General features: G+C 50.3%; 1 protein-coding gene and 1 pseudogene across 1 annotated transcript in view; one reads left to right on the top strand and one right to left on the bottom strand.

Annotated features, from left to right (window-relative positions):
• Positions 1-4,543, top strand: part of OLFML2A (olfactomedin like 2A) — a 28,642-nt gene extending 24,099 nt beyond the window's left edge. The window contains exon 8 of the mRNA XM_032307252.1: positions 138-4,543. Within this exon, the coding sequence (XP_032163143.1) occupies positions 138-742 (605 nt within the window). The 3' untranslated portion in view covers positions 743-4,543. The remainder of the gene's footprint in view (positions 1-137) is intronic.
• A 7,924-nt stretch (positions 4,544-12,467) lies between these two features.
• On the bottom strand, positions 12,468-12,541 carry LOC116571243 (annotated as a pseudogene).
• Between the last annotated feature and the right edge of the window lie 422 nt (positions 12,542-12,963).

Here is a 12,963-nt window from a genome sequence, read left to right as displayed (position 1 = left end):
GTTGGACCCGCAGGTGGTAAGATGATCAGCCCAGCTCCCAGCCCAGAGGCTGATCTGTATCCCCTGCTTGCTGGGGTACTCGGGACCCTGGGAGGCCTGGCCCTGCCCCGGTGTGAGCAGCTGCCTTGCACACACAGGCCGCTGGAGTAACGTGTACAAGCTGCCCTACAACTGGATCGGCACGGGCCACGTGGTGTACCAGGGCGCCTTCTACTACAACCGCGCCTTCACCAAGAACATCATCAAGTACGACCTGCGGCAACGCTTCGTGGCCTCCTGGGCGCTACTGCCCGACGTGGTCTACGAGGACACGACGCCCTGGAAGTGGCGCGGCCACTCAGACATCGACTTCGCCGTGGACGAGAGCGGCCTGTGGGTCATCTACCCCGCCGCGGATGACCACGACGAGGCCCAGTCCGAGGTGATCGTGCTGAGCCGCCTGGACCCCGGCGACCTGTCCACGCACCGGGAGACCACGTGGAGGACGCGGCTGCGGCGGAACTCCTACGGGAACTGCTTCCTGGTCTGTGGCATCCTGTACGCCGTGGACACCTACAACCGGAAGGAAGGCCAGGTGGCCTACGCCTTCGACACGCATACGGGCACCGATGCCCAGCCGCAGCTGCCCTTCCTCAACGAGCACGCCTTCACCACCCAGATCGACTACAACCCCAAGGAGCGCGTGCTGTACGCCTGGGACAACGGCCACCAGCTCACCTACACCCTCCACTTCGTGGTCTGAGCCGGGACATGTGCTCACAGGAGAGGCGTGGCCATGGTTGTGGGCGTGGCCATGGGCGTGGCTCCCCCACAGCACCTCCTGCAGGGGGTTCCGCCAGCAAATATTTATCGGGATCCAGGCCCAGGGCAGGTGCTGGGCACGTGGGGCAGCCAGGATAAAGCTTCCTTGGCACCCGGTGGATTAATAATCCCTTCCCCATGCAGACCACTATGCCAAGAGCTTCACATGCACAAACCCATTCATTCCTCCCAGTAGCACCCTCAGAGGTAGGGATAATTAAGCCCGTTTCACAGATGAGGACACTGAGGCACAGAGACCATGTCCCTTGCCTAAATAGCCTCAGCTTGGATCAGGCAGGCCAAACCCTCCCAACAGTCCTTTGTTACAGAGAAGGAGACCTGACCATGTTTCCCTACACCTCCAGGCCTCTCCCTACCCCTCTAGTTTCTCTTGTTCTCTCAATTCTGTCTCCCTTCCCCGGGACCATTCAAAAGTAGAGGCCTCAGGGACCTCCGCATGAGTGTTGTTCGAGGCCCCCAAGCGTGTACCACCCCACGCCCCCGTTCTGGGTGAATTGCTGGTGGCCCTGGGCTTCAGGTCCCTTGGCTAATGTCCCTGCTCCTTGCCTTTGGCCACCCCCCACCCCACCTCACCCTCTGTCCAACCACATTCCAAACCTCCATGGTCACCCAGCCACCGAGCAGAAACCGCACCCCGAGGAAAAATACCGGCCCCTGTTCCAAGTTCCCCTCCCTCTGCATTCATGTTTATTTTCTCGTATTCCTCCTCAGTGCTGTCATTTGTTTCTGCAGCAGCAGCTGAGAAGGCCGCAGGCAGCTGCCTGCCAGCCCCGACTCTACCAGGGTGGGAGGCTGGGCCAGGCCCCGGGGCTCCCTCTCCACGCTGAGTGCTGGCTTTGGCCACATACCCGGGCCACACGACCTCTCCTCAGCAACTCCCAGAGCCCTGGGGCTTGGGGTCCATGTTGTCCTTTCCTTTTGGACCTTTGAACCCACAACCTATATGTACTCAGGGATACCTCTAGGTCTGCCATGAGCAAGACCCTAGACCCAGGGCTGGGGTGGTGCCAGGACAGAACAGAACAGATTGCCTCTTCCTTGTCAGTCCCCACCCAGTCATTTGGTGGAATGGCCCAGCAGGTTGTTTTGTTTTTTGTTTTTTTGTTTTTTTTTTTTTTTGCGGAGTCGGGGGGGAATGCTGGGGAGACTGAGATCTGAACAGTTGGGTCCAGGGGAGGCACTGGACCTTACGGTTGCACAGAAGTCCTGGATGCTGGGAAGGAAGAAGAAGGGGGAGTATGGACTGGGGTTTTCCAGGTTTCAGAGTTACTGGTGCCAGGACCACCCTGAGCCCAGGCCTTGGGGCTGAGGATGCACAGGCAGGCTGTCTCTGCTGGCACTGCTGGTGGCTCCCCGAACCTCAGACCCAGACAGCCCACTGGACATAGACCTTCAAGCCAACTCCCTGTTTCCCCAAAGGAGAAAGAAGCCCAGAGAGGTTTAGAGAGTAGCTTGGGGCCACACTGGGCAACAGGACACAACTGATCTTCCAGAAGGGCTTTGTATATTTCCTTTATTCTTCCGGCTTGGAGGCCACTCTGCCTGGGAAGGCCATAGACCCCCGAGCACCCAGTCCAGCCTTTGAGATATTGACTGCTGATCCCTACACCACCCGCTGAGCCTGCTCCCCTCATTCTGTGCCCATGCCAGCTCCTGCGTATCTGTATATTTGAACGCTCAGCTGCCATGTTAGAAAATTCAGCCGCACACCCAAGAGTAATAGGGAAAAGCATTTTGTGCAGAAGACATTTCTTTCAGGCATCGTCAGGTGATGTTTTGTTTAAGCTGTAACTCACTCCTGAAATAAAGGGGAGTGGTGATGGGGAGCCACGCAAGGCCTGACTCATAGTGGTGGACACATCCAGCCTCCCCCACCCAACGCCAGTGGCCTCCACTAAACAGTTCCTTCAGGGGGCTGCGTTTCCCTTGGCCCTGGGTGTGGGTTTTACAAGACTGTGTCTTTCATGATATCACAGCCTAACCATGCGAGCAGTGTTCAGACTCCTCTTGCTCATTAGTCTAGAAAAAGGGAAAGTTAGAAAGGACAGGATTTGGGAAAACGAAAGGACAAGCAAGATCGTTTTCAGGGGAAGGCGATGCTGCCTGCAGCCTCCAAACCTTCCCAAAGCCCATTCTGTTTTCAGGCCTGAGTGTGTGTGTGTGTGGGGGGGGGGTGTTTATGGTAGACGGAATTATTTTCCTCACTTTACAGATAGTTGAACTGGAAGCCAGACATGGGTCATTTGTCATGAAAGCAGTTAAGTGGGGAGCCGAGTCTCAAAACCAGGTCATCTAACCATCACCACTGACTGAGTGTTGGGTAGGCCAAGCCTGCCAGGTGCGTATTCTTGCATCATTGCAACAGGGAAGGTCTATACTCGGAATGCGCCCATTTTATAGATGAAGAAACTGAGGTGAAGGGACTTACCCAAGGTCACACAGCAACTTAGTCTGTGGCAGATCGGGTTTCAGGGCTCGTCGGTCCATGTTGTTTGTCAACTGCATGGCACTCCAGGGGCAGCTCCGGAAGTGTAACCAGGCCACAAACTGCATCCACAAAGGACACCCAAGAAGGAGATTGGGGTCAGCTTATAAAGAACCTTGAATGCCAAGCTAAGGACTGCCTCCAATCACATTTGGAACAAAGTCAAGTGTAAGTTAACAGAGAGAAAATAATTCTAAGACAATTGGAATTGATTTCATTGTTGATGGGAGCCAGGGACAGGTTTTTGTCATGGACTTCATTGCATTTGGCCACAGGTACTTCAAGTAAGAAAGGACCTGGACTGGGGAGGGCCAGTTTTCTTTCTGACCTTTGATGTGAAGGCAAAGGAAACTGTCTCTGGTGTTCTGAACACATGAAGGGGCTTTGATTGCCACCTTACCCCCTAGAGATTTCTAGCCCTTGACATTTAATTTGCTCTGTCTGTGGAGGAGAGAAGAGGGCTTTGCCTTGGGAGCAGCCCAAGGTTTTCCTGGGAATCATTTGAATGTTCCTGAAAACCTCTATGCTCCAAAGCATCATCTTCTCCTTGACGGCATTGGAAACCACTCTGGTGACAGGAGCACACAGCACCGGACAGCTGTCAGGGAGTAGGAGGTAGGGAGGCCTGGGTTGGGAATCTGGCTCTGCCTCTTTCATGCTGCATGCTTGAGCAGGGTAGGGACTGACAGAGGGGACAGATGTCAACTCCATTTTGTGGCTGAAGACCTGCAGCTTAGGGAGGACTGAGGGCAGCTGAGGACCCAAGCAGCACCCTCCTAGAGCCAGAAGGCGCCTAGCACACCTTCTCACTGATGCACCCAGGAACCCCCAATGTTGGCATTACTTTCCCCCCTGACAGGTTATGAACCTCAAGTTCAGAGAGGTTAAGTGACGGGCTCAGGGTCCTGAATCTAGCAAGTAGTAGAGTCAAGATTTGAACCAGGTCTGTTTCTATACCAAAGCCCCAAACTCACTGTTAGGAATCTTGTAACGAGTCGTGTTTTCTCTTTTGCTTTGACCGCTGAGAACCTCAAAGTCAAATTTGAGATTACTTTTAATAATTGTACTGATTCACCAACTGGACTCTGACTTCATTCTAGCTTTCTGCTTTAACTTTTACCCTGATCTGTTTATTTTTACTCTATTGTATTTTATCTATGTTTGTAAGTTGCCACAATACCTTTTTTTGCAACAAGGTGGCATATACCTAAATAAATACATGATCAAAAACTCCAAGTCTTGACTAAACGCCATGGTCTGCTTCCTCATCATAACACAGACATCTAATAACAAAAAGAATTGCTTTCCTGGGGAAAAGAGTATCAAGGAACTGGGGACGTGGGCCTTGAGCATCTTAGTCTCACGTTTCACAAACTTGTCCCTCCTGTACAGACCTTCCTTGTGACTTCTGCCATTCCCCTTGAACATCTTCAGTATGGTTTACTATTTCTCTTTCAGATGATTTCATTCTTTTTCTTTTTTTTTTTAAAGGTTTTATTTATTTATTTGGCAGACAGAGATCACAAGTAGGCAGAGAAGCAGGCAGAGAGAGGAGGAGGCAGGGTCCCTGCTGAGCAGAGAGCCTGATGTGGGGCTCAATCCCAGGACCCTGGGATCATGACCTGAGCTGAAGGCAGAGGCTTTAACCCACTGTGCCACCTAGGCGCCCCTGGATGATTTCATTCTCTTTACTAAAATAATTGTATTTCAAAGGGAATCTTAAAAAGCTGTCAGCAAAAACAAAAATGAGTTTTTAAAGGAGGAAAATTACAATAGTAAAAAAAAAGTTCTTTAAAAAAAAAAAAAAAGTTAGTGGCCACCGTGCAAGGTGGCTGGGGCGGGACAGTGAAAACAAGCAACACTACGGCTTTCTTGTGGTTACTGTGCCTGTGACCTCTGGCCCAGATGTTCTTCGTGTCAAAAGCAAGGTTAGCAAATGTCAGGGGTATAAACGACAAATCATCAGCGAGTGGACATTGACCTTGATATGATCAGAGGGATGAGACAGGAGGGAATGGCTTCCCCCTCCTGTGATTCAAGGTGATTCAAGGGCCTTTCACCTGGCTTAGATAACTCTAAGGAGCTCTCAAACCACTGCTGGTGACACGGATTTCGACAAAATTTCCCAAACACAAACACATACACATTCAGCTAGGCCTCCGCTCCCCAGCCTTGGCAGAGCTGGGCCCTGTCCCTGTGGCCCCTGGCAAGAACAAGGGTCCTACTTCGCCCAGGCCAACTAGCCAGAAGCACAATGCTAACAGCGGTTGATGGGCCCTGTCCCTCTCACAGTGCAGACCCCGCTGAGGCTGACTCAGGCAGGCCAAACATGGCTGGGCTTTGGGTAGTCTCTAACATGGCCTCTCCACTCAGGCCATTGGCCAACCCTAGCCCAGCCTCTTCCCCACCGCCCCATTTTCTCCAGCCTCTGCATCACCTGTTCCCTCTGGCTGCTACACTGGTACCTGCACCTGTGCATGGCTGCCTCCTTCTGGCCATTCATGTCTCAGCTGAAATCCCACCTGCCCAGGGAAGCGGTCCCTCAAGGCTGGGTCTGAAGTCGGCCCCAGTCACACTGAGTAAGGGACAGGCGAGGCCAGGTAGGGAAAGATAAGTAGGAGGCAACATGCCTAGGGTCACAGAAATCCTAGTGCAGAGAAATGATATAGACAAGATATTAATCAGAGAGAAGGGAACATAACAAATCCACTTATTTTCATAATATTTACAAATCCGCTTGCTTGTCTTCAACATTTATAGACAAGATATATACCAAGGTCCCTGGTGAGTTTTCTGTAAAAGACTGTGTCCATAAAAGCCCTCAGTGGCAATCCATTTGGGACCCCTCTCACTCTAAAGAGCTCCTTTTCTTTCCTTATTGTTCTCACCTTCACTTAATAGACTTTCACTTCACTTCGCCCTTTTGTCCGCGAGATTCATTCTTGGTCTCCATGAGACAAGAACCTGCCCCACCGTGGTCTTTTGTCTCTTCCCTGTGGGCACCTACATTCGTGTACTTGAGCTCCATGAAAGCAAAGCTGTTCCCACCATGTCACCAGCACCCAGGAGACTCCCAGCAAATGGCTGCAAATGACTAAGGGTCAGAACTTTGGGCAAGTTCATACGGGGTCTGCTGAACAAGCCACCCTTGGCTCCAAATATGTGACCACAGGAGGGGCCCCACTTCTTTCATTAATTTGTGCAGCATAAGTCAGGTTCCAAACAGAAATCTCTGGAATGCTATCTCAGATTGTTAAGGTTGGAAAGCAGATTGGATATTCCCAGAGGCTCCCTCCATCCTGCAGGTGGGTGTAACTGGGAAAACCCATCTTCGGGGGAAGACACCCACCTAAACACTGTTCTGCTCCACAGCTGGGCACTTACACAGCAAGGAGAGCTGTAGCTTCACGGTGCTGGACATGACAGGCACTCGGCTCTGGGTCCCGATTCAGCGTTCAGGACAGCTCGGTGGCCAGCAGAGGCCAGAAGCTGTAGAGTTCAGTGGGCTGGGGGGCTGAAGGGACTCATCTCTGACCCTCACCAGCGTGGCTGACAACAGCCTCTGCCGGGGGGGAGGGGGGGGGGAGCAGCAGTAAGGCTACGGAGCGGTTTTGTAAGCCCTAAGCGTGACGTCCAGGAAGTGGCGGCTGCTGTTGCCCCTGTGTCCAGTGACTGCCCTGCTCCGAGGGACTGCCAGTTCTCCATGTCCTGTGCTGCGGGCTCTCCACCATGTGCTGGCCCCTGGGCACCGAGCTGAGCAGGCCTCCTCCCTGCCCTTGAGAGCTTGCTGGGAGGCGGGGAGCCAGACACAACACCACCCACGTGGGGCACGTGGGGCTCCTCCAGCGGAGATCCCCGAGGGGCTCCATGTGCTTTGCTAGGGAGCCACGGAGGAACCAAGCCCAACTTTCCTCTGCATGGAAGCAGAGCCTCCCCTGGCCCCCCTACTGATGTCGTCCTCAAAGAGGACCACTCTCTCTCTGCCCTGTCGACTTTCTTCCCTGGTTTCAAGCCCTAAAAGCTCCCCTTGGCGCGTGTGGAAGGGAAGAAATAAAAATACCTAATTATCCCTAGGCACTGAACATCTGAGTGTGTGCCCTGCGCGGCGGGGGCGGTGCTCCGTCTTTACAGCCAGTCCTTGGATCCTTCCAGTCACTCCCCACACGGTAAGTACTATCGCTGTCCACGTTTCACAAGTGAGGAAACTGAGCCGCCCATCGCGACCTCATGAGTTCAAGGTTACACGGCTGGTGGAGTCCTCACCCTCTCAAAATGCACACCAACCTCAGCTCGTTCCAGAGCCGCTGGGGAGTATAAAGGGTGCCGATGGCCAGGCAGCCCCACTGGCTGATGCACCATAGGCTCTGATGGAGGACTGAGATTGAGTGTTTTAAAAGCTCCCCGGAAGATTGTGCTGTGCATTCAGGGCTGAGGCCCCTGCCCCTCCCGCCGCTCAGAAAGAGCACCCGGAGCACAATGGGGCGGATCTGTCCGATGCCAGGTTGCGCCCAGATTAGCGTCCTCTGCCCCCGCTGCCGCTGGAGAGGGAACAGAGAGAGCAGGCCTCAGCCTGGCATGTCAGCCACTTCTCCCCTGTGGGGCGGCTGCGGCTGGGGGTGGGGTTCCTAGGGCTCAGAGCACAAAGGCTCCCTCTGCCCCCAGGCAGTGCCCAGACGCTGCCCTGCCTACCCAGCCCGCTCTGAACTCTGCCCACGTCTGGGGCCAGTCCCTTGACCCCCCACATTCCAGCAGGGACCCCGCGAGGCAGGAACAGACAGGGCTTTCAGGGTGCATGCCGGCCAGGGGGAACGAATTATTAATGAGAATTATCTGCCATGAGCACAGGGTGCCATTTCACGTGCCAAAGGTTGGCTGGCCCCGCCCCAGCCCTGGCTGCTTGGCTCTGGGGCCCTCATTCCAACTGTGCGAGGACAGAAACTTTATTCTCTTCCACAGCCAGAGGCCTCCGCCCCTCACCATCTGTGCAGCACCCCCTCTCGGCAAGCCCCCCCCGACCCACCCAGGGGCCAGAGCTTTCCTTCTCCAAGACTCAGCACAGAGCGGATTACATAAGGGTGATTTGAAAGTCAACTTTCCCAGGTCTTTTTAAGCCAAGGATTTTTATCGACAAGCCAAGTCGTTGCTGTCAAGATGTTGCCAAGATGCCAGAGTCACTGTTGCCCCAACCTGTTCTGGCTTTTCGGCACAGGGCCCTGACAGATGCAAACAGCCGCTGCAGCCGGGACAAGCTTCCTCTGGAAGGAGCCAGGCCATTTGGAGCCAGACAGCCCTTGGTGTGAATCCCGCCTCTGCCACCTACCTCCTATGGAACTTGAGGGCTCTGTTGGAAGTTTCTTACCTCAGTTTCCTGATCTGTAAAATAGGGGTGATGACCTTGACCTTCCAGGAATGCTGTGGGGTTGAAATGAGATAGTGGATGTGAAAAACCCCTAAGTGGGAGCATGGAGGGCATACAGCGAGGCAAGGCACAGTTTCGGTCAGGGACCTCAAAGACTGACTTAGGGCATCATCTTGGTCCTACTCCCAGAACCTCAGGTTGGGGCAGACCCAGAGTGACAATTGTCAGCAAATGTGTAAGCATATTCTCAAAACTTTTGATGACTTTTCCTTGCCTTATATGACAGAGCCTAGAAGGCACATTCCTTTCATCCATTGTGCCTACTCGGATTGATTGGTACTGTCTACAGAAGCTGCCCAGTGTAAGGGAGAACACTGAGAGATTAGTGATGTCTGCCACGAGAATAAAAAGTCAGGGCAGTGTTACATATGCTACATTTTACCATTCCTATTACAGAGCAAGGTCTAAAAATACTTCTCGCTTGAGTTTTTGTCTAGATGTGTGCAGCAGCCTCCACACAGGTCTCCTGGCTTCTTGGTTCTTCCCACCCTCCGATCCTCAACTTCTGCTGCTGGAGGGAATTTTCTAAAATGAAAATCGGATCATTTCATCCCATTACCTATCACTGACCCCTGGCTCCTCCCCTTGCTTGGAGGATCAAACCACACTACAGGGTTGACAGTCCAGGTCCCCACTGGCCTTCCCTGTCTCTTCCTTGGCCACTCATTTCCAGACACCCCCACCTATAGCCCCATTGATCTGAGCATCTTCAAGAGCGGAATTGTGAAGATTCAAGGCAGCTTGGAAAGTCAGACCGAAAACCCTGATCTGGAGTTGTAGACTCCAATCAAGATCAGAGGGGCAGCCAGAGACCTCCTCAGCATTTACCACTAGTATGTTTGACAAATGAGAGGGGGCTGGTAAACTTCCAAGGACCCCTGCGGTGTGGTTTACCAAGGCTGTCATCCGGCTCACCCTGAACCACACTGACCTGACGGGATTAGTACTGAGTTGCCCCGCGGACCTACTCTCTCTCCTGATTGCCCATTCCAAGACAGCTCCCTCATCAGCAAGACACAGGATGGAGGCTTTCAGGCACTGCTGGGTCCAAAACTCTCTTGCCTAGGGTCCAGACAGGCATAAGGGTTCCTGCCCCACCAGAGGCCAGTAGGGCTCCTCTCCAAACCCCCTCAGTCCTAACTCTTGCTAGTCCCCTGAAGGCAATCAGATAATTCAGTCTTTCAATTTCACAAACTTTACACTGAGCCCCTGCTCCAGCGAGGCTCAGGGATGAGCACGAATTGCTGAAGAGGCCTGAATGAGTGTCTTGAGGGAAAATACCTTCTTTAAAGAAAAGAACCGAAACAGACTTTTTTGTTTCTTATTTTCTATTTAACTTTTACTTTGGAATAATGTCAAGGTTCTAAATTACAAGAGTAGCACAAAGGATTCCCGCATACCCTTTCCCCAGATTCGCTGATTACTCGCATTTGTGAATTTGTTTCACCATTCTCTCTCTCTAGGTAGATCTTTTTTCTGAACCATTTGAGGGTAACTGGCAGAGACGATGTCCCCTTTGCCCTAAATACTTCAGTGTGTATTTCCTGAGAAGAGAGATACGCATATACCCACAGGACAATTAGCAAAATCGGGACATTTAGCATTGACATAACATTCTATCTAATCTACAGGTCTCACGAAAATTTAGCTAACCGTCCCAGTGATGCCCTTCAGAGCAGTTTTTCTCCCAGTTCAGAAACCCATCCAGAATTATATATCACATTTAATTTTCATGTCTCCTTAGTCTCCCCCAACTTGGGAACAATCCCTCCTCCTTTCTGTCTTTCATGATGTTGCCATTTTGAGAAGTGCTGGTCATTTACTCTGTAGGATATTCCTCAATTTTCATTTGTCAGGTATTTCTTCATGATGAGATCAGGCTGTGCGTTTCGGGCAGAGCAGAAAAGATTATTGTCTATTGTGCATTCTATTAAGAAATACTTGTTGGGGTGACTGGCTGGCTCAGTTGGTAAACTCTTGATCTTAATTAATAAATCTCTAATTAATAAATATTTAATTTAATTAATAAAATCTTTTAAAAAATAAAATCTTTAAAAATTTTTTAAATTATTTTTAACACTTTTTTTTTAAAGGTTTTATTTATTTATTTGACAGACAGAGATCACAGGTAGGCAGAGAGGCAGGCAGAGAAAGAGGAGGAAGCAGGCTCCCTGCTGAGCAGGGAGCCCGATGCGGGGTTTGATCCCAGGACCTGGGATCATGACGTGAGCTAAAGGCAGAAGCTTTAACCCACTGAGCCACCCAAGCGCCCCTAAAAAAAAAATTCTTAATGTCAGGTTGTCCCGTTACAGGTGATGGTTATTTTGGTCACTTGGTTAAGACGTGTCTACCAGTTTTACCTACTGTACAATTACTATTTTCTCTTTGTAATTCACAAGTAATTTCTAGGGGAGTACTTTGAGATTATACAGATATTTTATTCCTTTTTTTTGAAGATTTTGTTTAGTTATTTTGAAATAGAGTGAGCGAGAGAGCGAGCGAGAAAGCACGTGAGCAGGGTCAGAGGGAGAGGGAGAAGCAGACTCCCCACTGAGTAGGGACTCAATCTCAGGACCCTGGAATCATCACGAGAGCCGAAGGCATATGCTTAACAGGCTGAGCCACTTAGGCGCCCCAGATATTTTGTTCCTCATCAAACTTTCATTCTCTATGTTTAGATCTTGACAATTCTTATCTATATTAATTATTACTCTGATGATTACAAAATTGTGGCTCAAAATTTCTGTTGTTATTAGCAGTCTACTGTAAAGAAGAGCTTACAGTAGTTGTACATGTATGCTTGTTTAGATGACGGGCCATGAATTCTTATCTGAGCCAGTGGGTTATAATTCATTACTATCATTATTTACTTGATAACCAAACTGTCCCAGATTTGTTTGGGATGAAAGCTCATTCAAGCTGGCTGGTACGGCGTTTTGCTGATCTCTCTTATTCATTGAGTGCTAGCTTACTTTTAAGGGCAAAAGAATGCTCCCGACTCATCTTCTACTCTCTCTGGCCTGGCCCAGAAATCACCCCTTTCTCCACAGAGCTCTGGTTCCCTTGGTAGAGGATAGTATTTAGAAGCTAGGAGATGGGTGCCTAGGTGGCTCAGTGGGTTAAGCGGCTGCCTTCAGCTCAGGTCACGATCCTGGAGTCCCGGGATCAAGTCCTGTATTGGGCTCCCTACTCAATGGGGAATCTGCTTCTCCCTCTGACCCTCCCTTCTCTTGTGCTCTCTCTCTCATTCTCTCTCTCTCTCAAATATAAAAAAAGAAAATCGTTTAAAAAAAGAAGAAGAAGCTAGGAGCTAGGCACTGGGTGGGCTTATTATTTCTAGGTCCTCTCAGTGGACAGAACTAGGAAGTTCATGCGTACCTAAATAGAAATCCAGGAGTTCATCCCGTTACCTCCTAGTCCAGCCCAGTATCCCAACATTCTTCACGGCCTTCCCCATGGCATATCTGAGTGTCTATTTCAGTGAGAAACCTGGTTCTCAATATCCTCAGTGTAGTTAATCTTTTACTCAATCCTCCAGTACACAGAGAATAGTTTTAGAATTGCTAATCCATGCCACTGTGAAAAACAAGCCTTTTAGATAGCATTTTCAATATTTGTTTGTAATTCTTTAATTTTTTTTTTTTTTAAAGTAAGCTCTACACCCAATGTGGGGCTTGAACTCATGACCTGAGATCAAGAACCATATGTTCTACCGACTAAGCCAGCCAGGTGCCCCTTTAATCTTTTTTTTTTTTCTTCACAAATTTGCATATCATCCTTGCTCAGAGGCCATGCTCATCTTCTCTGTATATGGGCTGTATATAATTCTTTTTATCTTCAGACTGAGAATATATATCAACGTTCTGTATTCAGTGGGAGAAGATATTTGCAAACGACATATCAGATAAAAGGCTAGTATCCTAAAATCTATAAAGAACTTATCAAACTCAACACCCAAAGAACAAGTAATCCAATCAAGAAATGGGCAGAGGAGGGGCGCCTGGGTGGCTCAGTGGGTTAAGTCGCTGCCTTCGGCTCAGGTCATGATCTCAGGGTCCTGGGATAGAGCCCCGCGACGGGCTCTCTGCTCCGCAGGGAGCCTGCTTCCCTCTCTCTCTCTCTCTCTCTCTGCCTGCCTCTCTGCCTACTTGTGATCTCTGTCTGTCAAATAAATAAATAAAATCTTTAAGAAAAAAAAAAAAGAGGTGATTTATCACATATATGTAAATAGCTTAGT

This window comes from Mustela erminea, chromosome 12, assembly GCF_009829155.1.
Source record: "Mustela erminea isolate mMusErm1 chromosome 12, mMusErm1.Pri, whole genome shotgun sequence".
Lineage (NCBI taxonomy): Eukaryota > Metazoa > Chordata > Mammalia > Carnivora > Mustelidae > Mustela > Mustela erminea.
Note: the sequence above shows the minus strand (reverse complement) of the source record. Positions and strands in the feature narration are given on the sequence as shown.